The sequence below is a fragment of the Erpetoichthys calabaricus genome, chromosome 6 (assembly GCF_900747795.2).
Source record: "Erpetoichthys calabaricus chromosome 6, fErpCal1.3, whole genome shotgun sequence".
NCBI classification, from domain to species: domain Eukaryota; kingdom Metazoa; phylum Chordata; class Cladistia; order Polypteriformes; family Polypteridae; genus Erpetoichthys; species Erpetoichthys calabaricus.
The window spans coordinates 24,965,256-24,978,036 of NC_041399.2; the positions used below are offsets into that span (position 1 = coordinate 24,965,256).

General features: G+C 42.2%; 2 protein-coding genes across 2 annotated transcripts in view; one reads left to right on the forward strand and one right to left on the reverse strand.

The window, feature by feature from the left end:
• Nucleotides 1-12,781, forward strand: part of LOC127528438 (uncharacterized) — a 398,423-nt gene that overhangs the window by 53,505 nt on the left and 332,137 nt on the right. The gene's annotated exons all lie outside the window — the stretch shown is intronic.
• dap (death-associated protein) overlaps nucleotides 9,674-12,781 on the reverse strand; it is a 114,210-nt gene continuing 111,102 nt past the window's right edge. Inside the window, exon 4 of the mRNA XM_028803431.2 lies at nucleotides 9,674-10,223. Coding sequence (XP_028659264.1) covers nucleotides 10,104-10,223 — 120 coding nt within the window. The 3' untranslated portion in view covers nucleotides 9,674-10,103. The remainder of the gene's footprint in view (nucleotides 10,224-12,781) is intronic.

Here is a 12,781-nt window from a genome sequence, read left to right on the forward strand (position 1 = left end):
TGGAAATTGGCCTCGTTGCTCTTCTCTGGACTTTCTCTTTTTAATAAGATGGTGAGCAAACCTGCACAAAGTACTCCACGTGAGGCCTCACTGGTACGTTTGACTTGGACTCCACATCTTGTGCTTTACAACCAAACTTCCAGCCAGTTTTCTTGAGCACTTCTGTACCCTGTCTGGATGTTGGCGGTGATGAGTCCACAATGACTTGTAGGTCCTGCTTCTCATGAAAGGGTACTTGAGTTTCTGACCGCCAATTGTGTATCAAAATCTAACATTTTTACTTCCTACGTGTAACACCTTATATTTACTTACATTAAAATTTGATCTGCCATAAATCTGGCAAATCTTGTATACTGGTCAGGCCCTTCTGTAAAGATTTCATTGGTTTTACATTTTTTTACATCATCTTCCATTCCACCTAAATTGGTATCATCTGCAAAACTGAAACGCTCGTTCTTCACATTCTAATCCCGATTGCTTGTTATATTAAAAACAGGAGGAGACTCGGCACTGTGACCCCTGAGGGACACCACTTCTAACATCCCCTAATTCTGAAAGTGTCCCACTCACCGTAATCCTTTGCTTTTGTACCCAACTACGTGCAACACCCTGAATTTCCGCTTCTTTTAGTTTGATCGCTAGTTTTACTAAAATCGTCTGAAAATCAGGGCAAACTAATCCTTGGCTGATCCCGTTCCTCAGACGGCCCCAGTGCCAGGGTACTGTCTGCACTTGTGCTGTCCAAGTCCTGGAAGATCCTGCTTTGCAACACTGTCATCCGCCGTCCATGAGGACATCAACAAGGATTTCGGATTTTCTTTAAAAACAAAGAGCTGCTTGTGCAGTTCAAATTAAAAATCGCACCACTTTTAAAGATAAAAATGAGCCAAGATGGCAGTGGACACATGAAGGCACAACATGAAGAGGCCATTTGGTGTTTTTGGAAATGATGGAATGAATGTCAATTTTTCCTTTTGATCTGACAATAAATTTTATTTTTTATCATTTGTGACTTGTGTAATTAATTGTACCGGAGATACTTGATGTCTACATTTTACTGTGTGTTGTAAAGCAGAACACACGACACACAATCACCACTTGCCATTCATCATTGGTACCCGTTTTTCAAGTCCAGTGTAGCAGGGGTCCCAGGACCAGTCATCACGTGGCTCCAGACATCCCCCTGGATGGTCTGCCAATCATTGACTTTTCCACCGATTCCATGGTAGCCCTCTTCACGGACAACTTGGCTGAATAAAAAGCATTGTGAAGATGATGAAGTTCACGAATGTGAGGAGTATCTGTAGTCCTTCATCTTGGCCAGAATACAGGGATATGAAAGGCTTGTAGTGAACGCGTTGCTCTTCCACCCCCATAGCCTCATATCTTGACATACACGACTGGTAGACTGAGCTTGAGAGATTTCCAGTAAATCAATGTCAGACTGCTGGTTTTAGGGAACTGCTGCACAACATTTTCCAGATGATTCTGTGATCCCCCATAATGCATCTGAAACCGAGTTGCAGATCTTTCAGTAGATCTGCTGAAGCCTGTATACCTTCCTTGTCAGATAGCAGGGGGTCATTTTTGTCAGTTAAATGCCAACGTCTGATCGTGATGATCGGAGTATTCTTCATTTACAACCCTCTTTAGATAACGTCACAAAAACCCCAACACATTCCTTCTTTGTAGCAAAACAATTTGGCATAAACCCTCATCTCCTCTCCACTCTTCTTCTGGTTCAACAAAGCTCCAAACTTTAGAAGAACTGCTGACCATCTGAAACCTGCAAAGTGTACGACAGATCTGGTTAGGTTAAGAAGAGTGAGGATTGTATTATCACTTGTAATGCATCTTCATATTTTGGTGTACATTTCAAGGGGACTTTTCCACTCCTCTTCAAATTGTTCAGTAGGGCAGCGGCATCCATGAAATTCCTGTGGAGTCCCCTCATCAGAGCCACAAATCCTCTGAAGACCCTTGAATGATTTGTGAGAAATGATCGTTCACAATGGCAGAGGCCGTGTCCGCTCCCAGTTTTACTGAAGCAAAATCCCACAAGGAGGAGATCTGAAGCACCAAGAAGTAACATTCTGTGCCTTTTTAACACCACTTCAGTGGTTGGATAACAGTTTTGAGGTCTCGGAGACACTGAACCAACCAGATGCAGATTTCACCAAGTGACCACTGTAGGACTTGTAGTAAACTCCAACTTGGAAGTGCACACCTTTGGCAGTCCGTAACGCCGTCTTTCACCCATGTGTATCCGTCAAAGTCCAGACTGTAGCCCAAGAGTGCCGAATATTGCTACTCCATTCGCAATCTCCTGTAGCAGGGGCAAAGGATGAACATCATGTGGGGACTTAACAGGTAGGCCGCACAGAACCTGCATGGACCTTCAGGTTTTAGCAAATAAACAACTGGTGGTGCCCCCTCTGCCCTGCTCTTTTACTGCTGTAATGGCGAGACCAGATTTATTTGGGGCCACACAGTTATCCCGTCAACTTGAGTGTGTCTGCCTTAACTGTTGGCCAGTTTGCATTTGGACATGTCACTTAGTGGAGGACGGCACAGTGACAGAGAGCACTACTGCCTCGCAATCAGGAGACCGGGGTTTGCGTCTGGGGTCCTCCCTGCATGTTCTGGGTGGGTTTCCTCCCACAGTCCAAAGACATGCAGGTTAGGTGAACTGGCGATGCTAAATCAGCCCTAGTATGTGGTTGGGGTTAGTGTGTGTGTGTTTGTCCTGCGATGCCGTGTTGGGGCTGGGTGGTCTCGGAAAGCTCTGCAAATTTTGTTTTTTTTTTCTCCGGGCCATCAGACCTTACTTTATTTTTTTGTTGTTACTTAGCATTGCCTACTCTTATTTTTAGATTTTTGCTTTACAAGATGAAGACATACTTTGAGCTACAGCATTTGTATGACAATGTGCTCTAGAAATAAATGTTGTGATAGACTGGTGCCATGTCCAGGGTTTGTCCCAGCCCTAAGCCCTATGCTAGCTGGGAGAGGCTCCAGCAGACCCCCCGTGACCCTAAGTGGGTGTGAAAATAACTGACTGACTTTACTGGAGTACTAAAAGTGGGTATCAATAATTTTCTTATACAGTAGGTGATAGGATGAGTGTTTCTGTATTATTAGAGGATTTTCTTCAATTTGTAGCCGCCCAGGCCTTTGTGAAATGAGCTCAAATCTCTTCATTGCACCAGCAAGACACATAAAAACATGGATGGAAGATACGGTGCACAGTTCTACGTCGGAAATTGTCAGGTATTCATTTGTATGTGAAAAATTCTACGTGAAAATATTCTGATAAATTACATTGTGAAATTGACCATAAAAGAGCCTAAATAAAGTAACAACAGTAACAAATCATAATCCATTTATTTTGTCTTGGTAGTGTAATATTTTACTTTCCCCTTCTGCATTATTAATGTGTAGCCTTTGTCAGAATGCCTCAAATCTCATAGACTTACCACTGTTTATAACGTATTATAGTATATAACTTCTACCCACCTTCTCTTCTACATCTATAAACGCAGGCTATTAGGTGTAGTAAAAGACAAGCAAGAGTTAAGTTACACTTTAAATAATGTATTATTGATAATATTAATAAATAACTATATGCAAAGTACAAGTGAATATTGGCAACCATACAACCTGATAAATGCTGATGTGAAGCTTCAGGCGGCACACAGACTTGTTAGTTACTTAAAATGTCTCCAGTTAAGGCATCATTGGTGGTCAGCTTTCTTCAGCCTAGGCCTCATGCCTGTCTCAATATGGCTGCCGAGCTGTGCTCTTCATTGTGTTGTCCTTTTCAGTTCATGGTGTGAGATGGTCATTCAGCAGTTTGGTAAGAGAGAGAGTGAGGTTAAGCAAACAAATTTATAAATGTTCTGTCCAACCCTTAGAGCCAATAGGACATCATACTACTTAAAGGCTTCTGATACAACAAGCCAGTTCCAAACAGCCATACTTCAGACCAATGGGGGAAATAGAACATCTTAACACCTGCCCCAAAACCATTTGTTAAGGTAAAGCTTGGCAGGTAGGCAGCCTGACTTTCCTATGAGGGTTGACTGAGAAACCGCAGAGAAACACTTGCCAAACTGGTTTCAGGCACTTCTCCCAAATCCTGTCGTAAAATTCAAAGAGATCCATTCCTAAAAGGGGGGTGGTGGTTAAACATAAATGCTTCTCACTAATGTCACACTAATATTACATTGCTTTGTCTAAGTTACAAATAAAGACATACAAAATATTTATCAACTTGTACGCAAAACCTCACAACACCATTAAACACAAAACAAAGACCCTCATAGCAATGTCACACATTTTAACAGACAATTTAATATTGTGAATACAATTGTACTCACACAAAAATCTCGTAAAACGTTGAACTCTCGTAAGATCCTCTCCAAAGAAATCCCAGCCTTATGATTTCTGCTGACTCAGACCCTCACTTTTGCCAACTGACACCGACGTTGTAGAAGTTAGAAAACGTAATTGGCGTAACGTTCAGGTGCATTCGAGGGCTGTGCAATTCAGGGGGCCAAAGGCTATCCCACCAGGACTGGACAGGATTCTGACCGCCACTGTCACTCCCATACCCCACATTCTTACACGGTGACAATTTGGAATTGCCAATCTACTGTACATAACCTGACTGTACTCAATTCCTTCTTTGCTTGACTGCATCTGGCTGTTGTTATTTTTATGAATCGGGACTTGCAAAGCTATTCAGTTATGACAGATGTTAGGTAATAAAAGTGAAAGGCAAACTCTGATTACAGCAAGTGACTGTTATGGTTATCAGGTGAATGTGACACTCTGATGGTAAATTCTAAGGTGACTGGATTTTCAAATTCCCAAACTGGGACACTTGTGTAGCATGGAGGTCCACGTAAAAAGCCCATCCTCATTTACTTAATGGCGGCTTTATCTCATCATCAACACCGAGGGATCAGGGCATGGGAGAAAATAAAGAGAGACACTCAAAAATAACACTTGAATTGAAAACAAATAAATCCCAGTACTCTGTTCTTGTGTGGTGCTTGGTCATCCTCGTGATGCCGTTGAACTTTAACACACATTCTTAATCAAGCGCTTGGGGGTTTGCTTGCTGCTTTGCACCCAGACCCCAGACACAACTACACAGACACAAGTCCCAGGTGTAAATGCAAAGTTTATTAGCAAAGATACCTTACAAAGGTTTCCTTCAGATAGCGACACTAGCATAACATAATTCTCATTCTTTCTTTCTTTCTTTTCCTCCACTCCTCCCGAGACGAGCTTTATCTGTCCTCCACACCCAACTTCAGCTCACCTGGATGAGGTCAAACAGCTGCTTTAATCTATGACGCAGGAGCACTTTCGGTTCTAGGGCACAGCCTGCAGGGAGTACTTCAGGGTCAAATGGAAGTCCCTGTAGGAATTGAGAATCCCAGTGATCCCCATGTAACCCAAAAGGGCAGCCACATGGGACTATAGGTTCCAGCATTCCCTGCAATGTGGGGATCCTAACCCAGGGATGCTGCCATCTACCTTATCAGGGTAGCAAATAGTCTTACGCCTAGGGTTAACTCCTTTGATTCTACCATTATATGTGTCTCACGGCCAGGTAAGGAACCTAAACCTCTCCCAGCAGGGATGCCAGTGTAAGCAGATGTCTGGTAGGTAACAGCCTTTCTTTCTTCCAGCTTCTTCTGTCCACTGACCAGGCAATGGACTGGAACCTAACCCAGTAGGATTGCCGGCCCATGTGTTTCATCCACTATTGCCGCTAGGTATAGTATGCCTACAGTCAGGTTCATCAGTCTGCCGAGTGGCATTGTGCCGAGATAATCGAGTTTGTATTTCTGCCATTTATTCAACAATCGTGCAGGCGATTTACTTTCTCCAAGTCACCATTGGCAGATTTTCAACAGACAGTGAAGATCTCGTTCTTCAGCACTGACAGACTTGTTCATGGAGAGTTGGTTCTCCATAGGCAGCGACACTACACTGAACTGCTGAGTTTTCTTTCACCCCAAGCTGCACTTCTCACCATGACAAGTGCACCTGCACACAGTCAGCAGTTTTGACCAAAAACAATGGGGTCGTTGCTTTGCACCCACCATATTTGCCCAATCTCTGTACCTGTGACTTCTTTTTGTTGTTGAAATTAAAATTGAGACTGAAGGGAAGAAGATTTGGGAGAAATCCTGTAAAAAAAAAAAAAAAAAAATGCAAGTAGCAATGGACATGAAAACAAAAGATGAACACAGGAATGGGGAGGCGCTGGGACAGAGGAGGGCATCTCAAGGGGAGGATTTTGAAGGAGACCAAAAAGGGAACTGCTATAAGCTTTACTACAAAGGGTTTTGACATTTGGGACCCCCTTGCACATGACTCACTAGTCTGTCCAGATTCCCACAACTCTTGGTGGTCATTAGGTAACTTGGGGGGCAGAGACATTGGCAGCGACGATTTTTTTGTGTAGTGAGATTTACCAGGACAGAAAATACCGCAATGTGCCCAAGCAGGCGTTTTGGAGCGTCCCAAAGTGGAAAACACACTCAGCACATCATATCTCTCTATTATAAAAAAAAAAATCTTGGAAGGAGATGAGATGTGATTTTCTAAGAGAGATGTTGTCACATCCCGCGAGACGAGTCTTTGTGCCAAGAGATTTAACAACGCTCAGGGCCGGAAATAAAAGACAGTAAATGACAAAGTAGAACGTCAAAGAATTCAAAAATGTTAGCATGGTACACATGCAGAGCAGGTTAGAGATAACGGAAGTAGGAAAATTCAAAAGTCTCAAAAAAGGATAGGAAAGATTGCATTAGCGCAAACAAATGGAAATTATTACTCGGTGAAATAACAGAACAACGAAAAGAGATCAAATATATTGTTCAGAATTAAACGTTAAGTCGGAGACTCTAATTAGTGTTGCCGTCAGGGAAAAAAAAAAAAAGCAGCGTTTCTTCCCAATGAAGAGGCATATATGCGAGAATTAAAAGATTCCAAAAATGTTGTCGCGGTATGACGTCCCGTGAGATTAAGACTTTTAACATGACATTCTTTCAAGTCACACCTTACTTACAACTATTTTCAAACAAGACCGCGGTCATCTAACCTCAGTCGTGTGAATGCTTTTGTCAGACACACTTCCTGCGCTCTCAGCTCTTATAAATTTTATCAGGATAATAATTTTATACATTCTAGATGACACGTCAATGACTAAGCGAAGAAAAAAGAGCACGGACAAACAATCGAGAAAGTTGTTTTAATTATTAGAGAGAAAGAAACGATATTCACTCACAGGCAGTTATACGCTGCGTTGCCACGACGTAAGTCCAAACACGGAATCAAAATTCAATGCTATCTTGAAGAAAAGGTCATTCCAAATATTGTTTTTACTAAAGTTTTAAAGTAAAAGTGAAAATAATGCATATGTGACAATTCCCATGAAAATAATCTCTTGAAATTGTATATCCGGTTAACCAAACCCGGGGGTGGGTGAGTGAAGCCCCCTAGTTTGTAAAAATGCTAACTGCACTTCTCTGCGATGACGAGAACACAAGGCCTAAAGGGAGATTGTTTGACCGGTGTGCAGAAGATTTACCTGCATATTATTATTAACACGGTAGTGCCAACAAATCTTTAAAAAGTAATATTCCTCATTTCCACCTAATCTATTTTTAAAATCCCCCAAAATCTCATTTTAACAAGAGTAACGTGTCACAGTTGTTAAATCTCATTTAGTGTCATTTTCACAAATAACATACAGGATGTGAATCGAAACGTACAGTGCATCCAGAAAGTATTCACAGCGCGTCACTTTTTCACATTTTGTTATGTTACAGCCTTATTCCAAAATAGATTCATTTTTTTCCTCAGAATTCTACACACAACACCCCATAATGACAATGTGAAAAAAGTTTACTTGAGGTTTTTGCAAATTTATTAAAAATAAAAAAACTGAGAAAGCACATGTACATAAGTATTCACAAGCCTTTGCCATGAAGCTCAAAATTGAGCTCAGGTGCATCCTGTTTCCCCTGATCATCCTTGAGATGTTTCTGCAGCTTCATTGGAGTCCACCTGTGGTAAATTCAGTTGACTGGACAGGATTTGGAAAGGCTGTCTATATAAGGTCCCACAGTTGACAGTTCATGTCAGAGCACAAACCAAGCATGAAGTCAAAGGAATTGTCTGTAGACTTCCGAGACAGGATTGTCTCGAGGCACAAATCTGGGGAAAGTTACAGAAAAATTTCTGCTGCTTTGAAGGTCCCAATGAGCACAGTGACCTCCATCATCCGTAAGTGGAAGAAGTTCGAAACCACCAGGACTCTTCCTAGAGCTGGCCGGCCATCTAAACTGAGCGATCGGGGGAGAAGGGCCTTAGTCAGGGAGGTGACCAAGAACCCGATGGTCACTCTGTCAGAGCTCCAGAAGTCCTCTGTGGAGAGAGGAGACCCTTCCAGAAGGACAACCATCCCTGCAGCAATCCACCAATCAGGCCTGTATGGTAGAGTGGTCAGACGGAAGCCACTCCTTAATAAAAGGCACATGGCAGCCCACCTGGAGTTTGCCAAAAGGCACCTGAAGGACTCTCAGACCATGAGAAAGAAAATTCTCTGGTCTGATGAGACAAAGATTGAACTCTTTGGTGTGAATGCCAGGCGTCATGTTTGGAGGAAACCAGGCACCGCTCATCACCAGGCCAATACCATCCCTACAGTGAAGCATGGTGGTGGTGGCAGCATCATGCTGTGGGATGTTTTTCAGCGGCAGGAACTGGGAGACTAGTCAGAATAAAGGGAGAGATGACTGCAGCAATGTACAGAGACATCCTGGATGAAAACCTGCTCCAGAGCGCTCTTGACCTCAGACTGGGGCGACGGTTCATCTTTCAGCAGGACAACGACTCTAAGCACACAGCCAAGATATCAAAGGAGTGGCTTCAGGACAACTCTGTGAATGTCCTTGACTGGTCCAGCCAGAGCCCAGACTTGAATCCGATTGAACATCTCTGGAGAGATCTTAAAATGGCTGTGCACCGACGCTTCCCATCCAACTTGATGGAGCTCGAGAGGTGCTGCAAAGAGGAATGGGCGAAACTGGCCAAGGATAGGTGTGCCAAGCTTGTGGCATCATATTCAAAAAGACTTGAGGCTGGAATCACTGCCAAAGGTGCATCGACAAAGTATTGAGCAAAGGCTGTGAATACTTATGGACATGGGATTTCTCAGTTTTTTTATTTTTAATAAATTTGCAAAAACCTCAAGTAAACTTTTTTCACGTTGTCATTATGGGGTGTTGTGTGTAGAATTCTGAGGAAAAAAATGAATTTAATCCATTTTGGAATAAGGCTGTGACATAACAAAATGTGGAAAAAGTGATGCGCTGTGAGTACTTTCCAGATGCACTGTACCCGTCTTACTCATCATTAAAACATAAACATACAAAAACAAAAGGAAAACAACATAACACAGGGAGAAAGACAGAGCCATGAATCAAACCCAAGCTTATGAAAGACCTGGAGATAATAAAGGCTCAAATAATCAGGTAAAGTGAGAAAACTATTTCAACAAGTGCCACTCTAAACGACACCATTAAGTGCTTTCATCTCTGCATTTCAACCTCTCAACAATAAACAAAAAGAAAACCACTCCGGAGGCTTAAAAATAATTGTTTTATTTCAATTGCTGAACTAATAAAGGATTTCAATCTTTTGAAAAATTCTTAAAAAAAACAAAACAAAAAAAAAACAACCCTCCTCTGCCTTTGTCGATTCAATGACCTTATCACGTACAAAAGCAATCAGAAATCGGTTTGTTTGCTTTAGCCTGAGCTCATCCTTCATTTTCTTAAACACATTGGCTCATTCTATGAAATGTGCCACCAAGAAGGACGGCACATGGAATTACCCAATTTGTCAAATTAAAAACATCTCTGTTCATTTCTACTAAATTCCACATTCTGACCTATCAGAACATCGTATTTAATTATCAAATTAGCTTTTGTTTCAAGAAAGGGAATAAAACACAAGTCTAGCATCTCGTGATGGGACTCAAGTGACCACACCGGCTGGACGTCCTCGTCGCTGGCTCACTTGCGAGGCTGGTGGATATGCTGGTGCACGTGATGGCACGGGGGCAACTTCTCTGCAGATGGCTGAGGCTTCTGATGAGCTACCTGAGCTGCAGCAGGCGGAAAATCCTTATTGCCCTGAGAAGAGAACAGGAAGATCTGAGAACAGGAGGAGAGCACATCTGTGTTTGTAATTAACAATAAAGCCGCTCCGCCGCAGTGCCATGGCAACTGAAGGGGGGCAACGCCACGGAGCCGACAGACCTGCTGCTGCCACTGAATTTCAAAGAGCATGGACCACCTCGTCAGCCAAGTCGCTTTATCTGTCACTTTCAGTTATTGCTGATTTTTCATTTCATAAAGTAAAATAAATATTAAACTGGCAAGAATACTCGTGTAAAAAGCTATAGGCTAACCTGGAATATCACACGTCTTTTTGCACTTTATGACATATTCATTTGTGCCTTTTAACCCTTGGAAATTCAAAGATCACTGCTTGAAAGTAGGCAATATATGAATGCTCAGTAAAACCAAATGATTTGAAATACTACATACTCCGAACTAAATCAAACCATGGGCTGCTAGCACTGGGAGAAAGAACCTCAGAGAAACACAGAGGAAAATGACAGCCGTACAGTCGAGTTCAGCCAACTGCATTCAGTGATGCTCTCAACACCCAAACTGCATCTCAGTGCCTTTATTGATGGAGCCAAACTCTAAAAGTGATGCAGATGTGCAAAGGTCCATTAGATGGCGAAACGAGGACAGCAGCAACTGCATAACAACCTGGGGAAGGAATGAAGGGCAACAAGTGAATGCAATTAGTACATGCAAACATATGGGAGTCCACCTGAGAGACAGACTGATGGACAGGCAGAGACAGACAAGAAGGGCACTATATTACAGACAGACAGAGGCAGAAGGAGGTAGATAGAGATGAAAGGCACTTTGATGGTTGACGCTTTGAATTCCAGCAGTGACAGAAGAAATGCAACTCTGTTGGGAACCTTGGGCAGGGCCCTTAACCTGAAATTGCTCCAGGGGTGCTGTACAAATAGCTGACCCCAGAAACTCTCTGGAGAGTAAGTTGGGGTATGCGAAAACTGGCAAATTCCTAAAACAAGAAAATGTATATGGCGATTAAAGGATTAAAAATCACTATATTAGAGAGCTAATAAAAGTGATATATTAGATAGACAGATATGGAAGGCTCAATGTTATAGATAAGATATGAAAGGCATTATATAACACACAGACAAATGGATAATAAACACACTACATTAGACAACTAATAAAAATGATACATTAGACAGACAGATGGACAGTTATGAAAGGCACTATAAAATGTTATAGATAGAACCGTGAAAGACACTATATGATAGACAGACAGACAGGAAAGGCACTAAAACATATATAGATAAGGCACTATATAATAAAGATAGATAAGGCACTATATAATAGACAACTTTTTTCTAATTTTGGTTCTGTACATTACCACAATGAATTTTAAATGAAACAACTCAGATGCAGTTGAAGTGCAGACTTTCAGCTTTAATTCAGTGGGGTGAACAAAACGATTGCATAAAAATGTGAGGCAACTAAAGCATTTTTTGAACACAATCCCTTCATTTCAGGGGCTCAAAAGTAATTGGACAATTGACTCAAAGGCTATCTCATGGGCAGGTGTGGGCAAGTCTGTCGTTATGTCCTTATCAATTAAGCAGATAAAAGGCCTGGAGTTGATTTGAGGTGTGGTGCTTGCATGTGGAAGATTTTGCTGTGAACAGACAACATGTGGTCAAAGGAGCTCTCCATGCAGGTGAAAGAAGCCATCCTTAAGCTGTGAAAACAGAAAAAACCCATTCAAGAAATTGCTACAATATTACGAGTGGCAAAATCTACAGTTTGGTACATCCTGAGAAAGAAAGCAAGCACTGGTGAACTCAGCAACACAAAAAGACCTGGACGTCCACGGAAGACAACAGTGGTGGATGATCGCAGAATCATTTCCATGATGAAGAGAAACCCCTTCATAACAGCCAACCAATTGAACAACACTCTCCAGGGGGTAGGCGTATCGATATCCAAGTCTACCATAAAGAGAAGACTGCATGAAAGTAAATACAGAGGGTGCACTGCAAGGTGCAAGACACTCATAAGACTCAAGAATAGAAAGGCTGGATTGGACTTTGCTAAAGAACATCTAAAGAAGCCAGCACAGTTCTGGAAAAACATTCTTTGGACAGATGAAACCAAGATCAACCTCTACCAGAATGATGGCAAGAAAAAAGTATGGAGAAGGCGTGGAACAGCTCATTATCCAAAGCATACCACATCATCTGTAAAACATGGTGGAGGCAGTGTGATGGCTTGGGCGTGCATGGCTGCCAGTGGCACTGGGACACTAGTGTTTATTGATGATGTGACACAGGACAGAAGCAGCCGAATGAATTCTGAGGTGTTCAGAGACATACTGTCTGCTCAAATCCAGCTAAATGCAGTCAAATAGATTGGGCGGCGTTTCATGATACAGATGGACAATGACCCAAAACATACAGCCAAAGCAACCCAGGAGTTTATTAAAGCAAAGAAGTGGAAAATTCTTGAATGGCCAAGTCAGTCACCTGATCTTAACCCAACTGAGCATGCGTTTCACTTGTTGAAGACTAAACTTCAGACAGAAAGGCCCACAAACA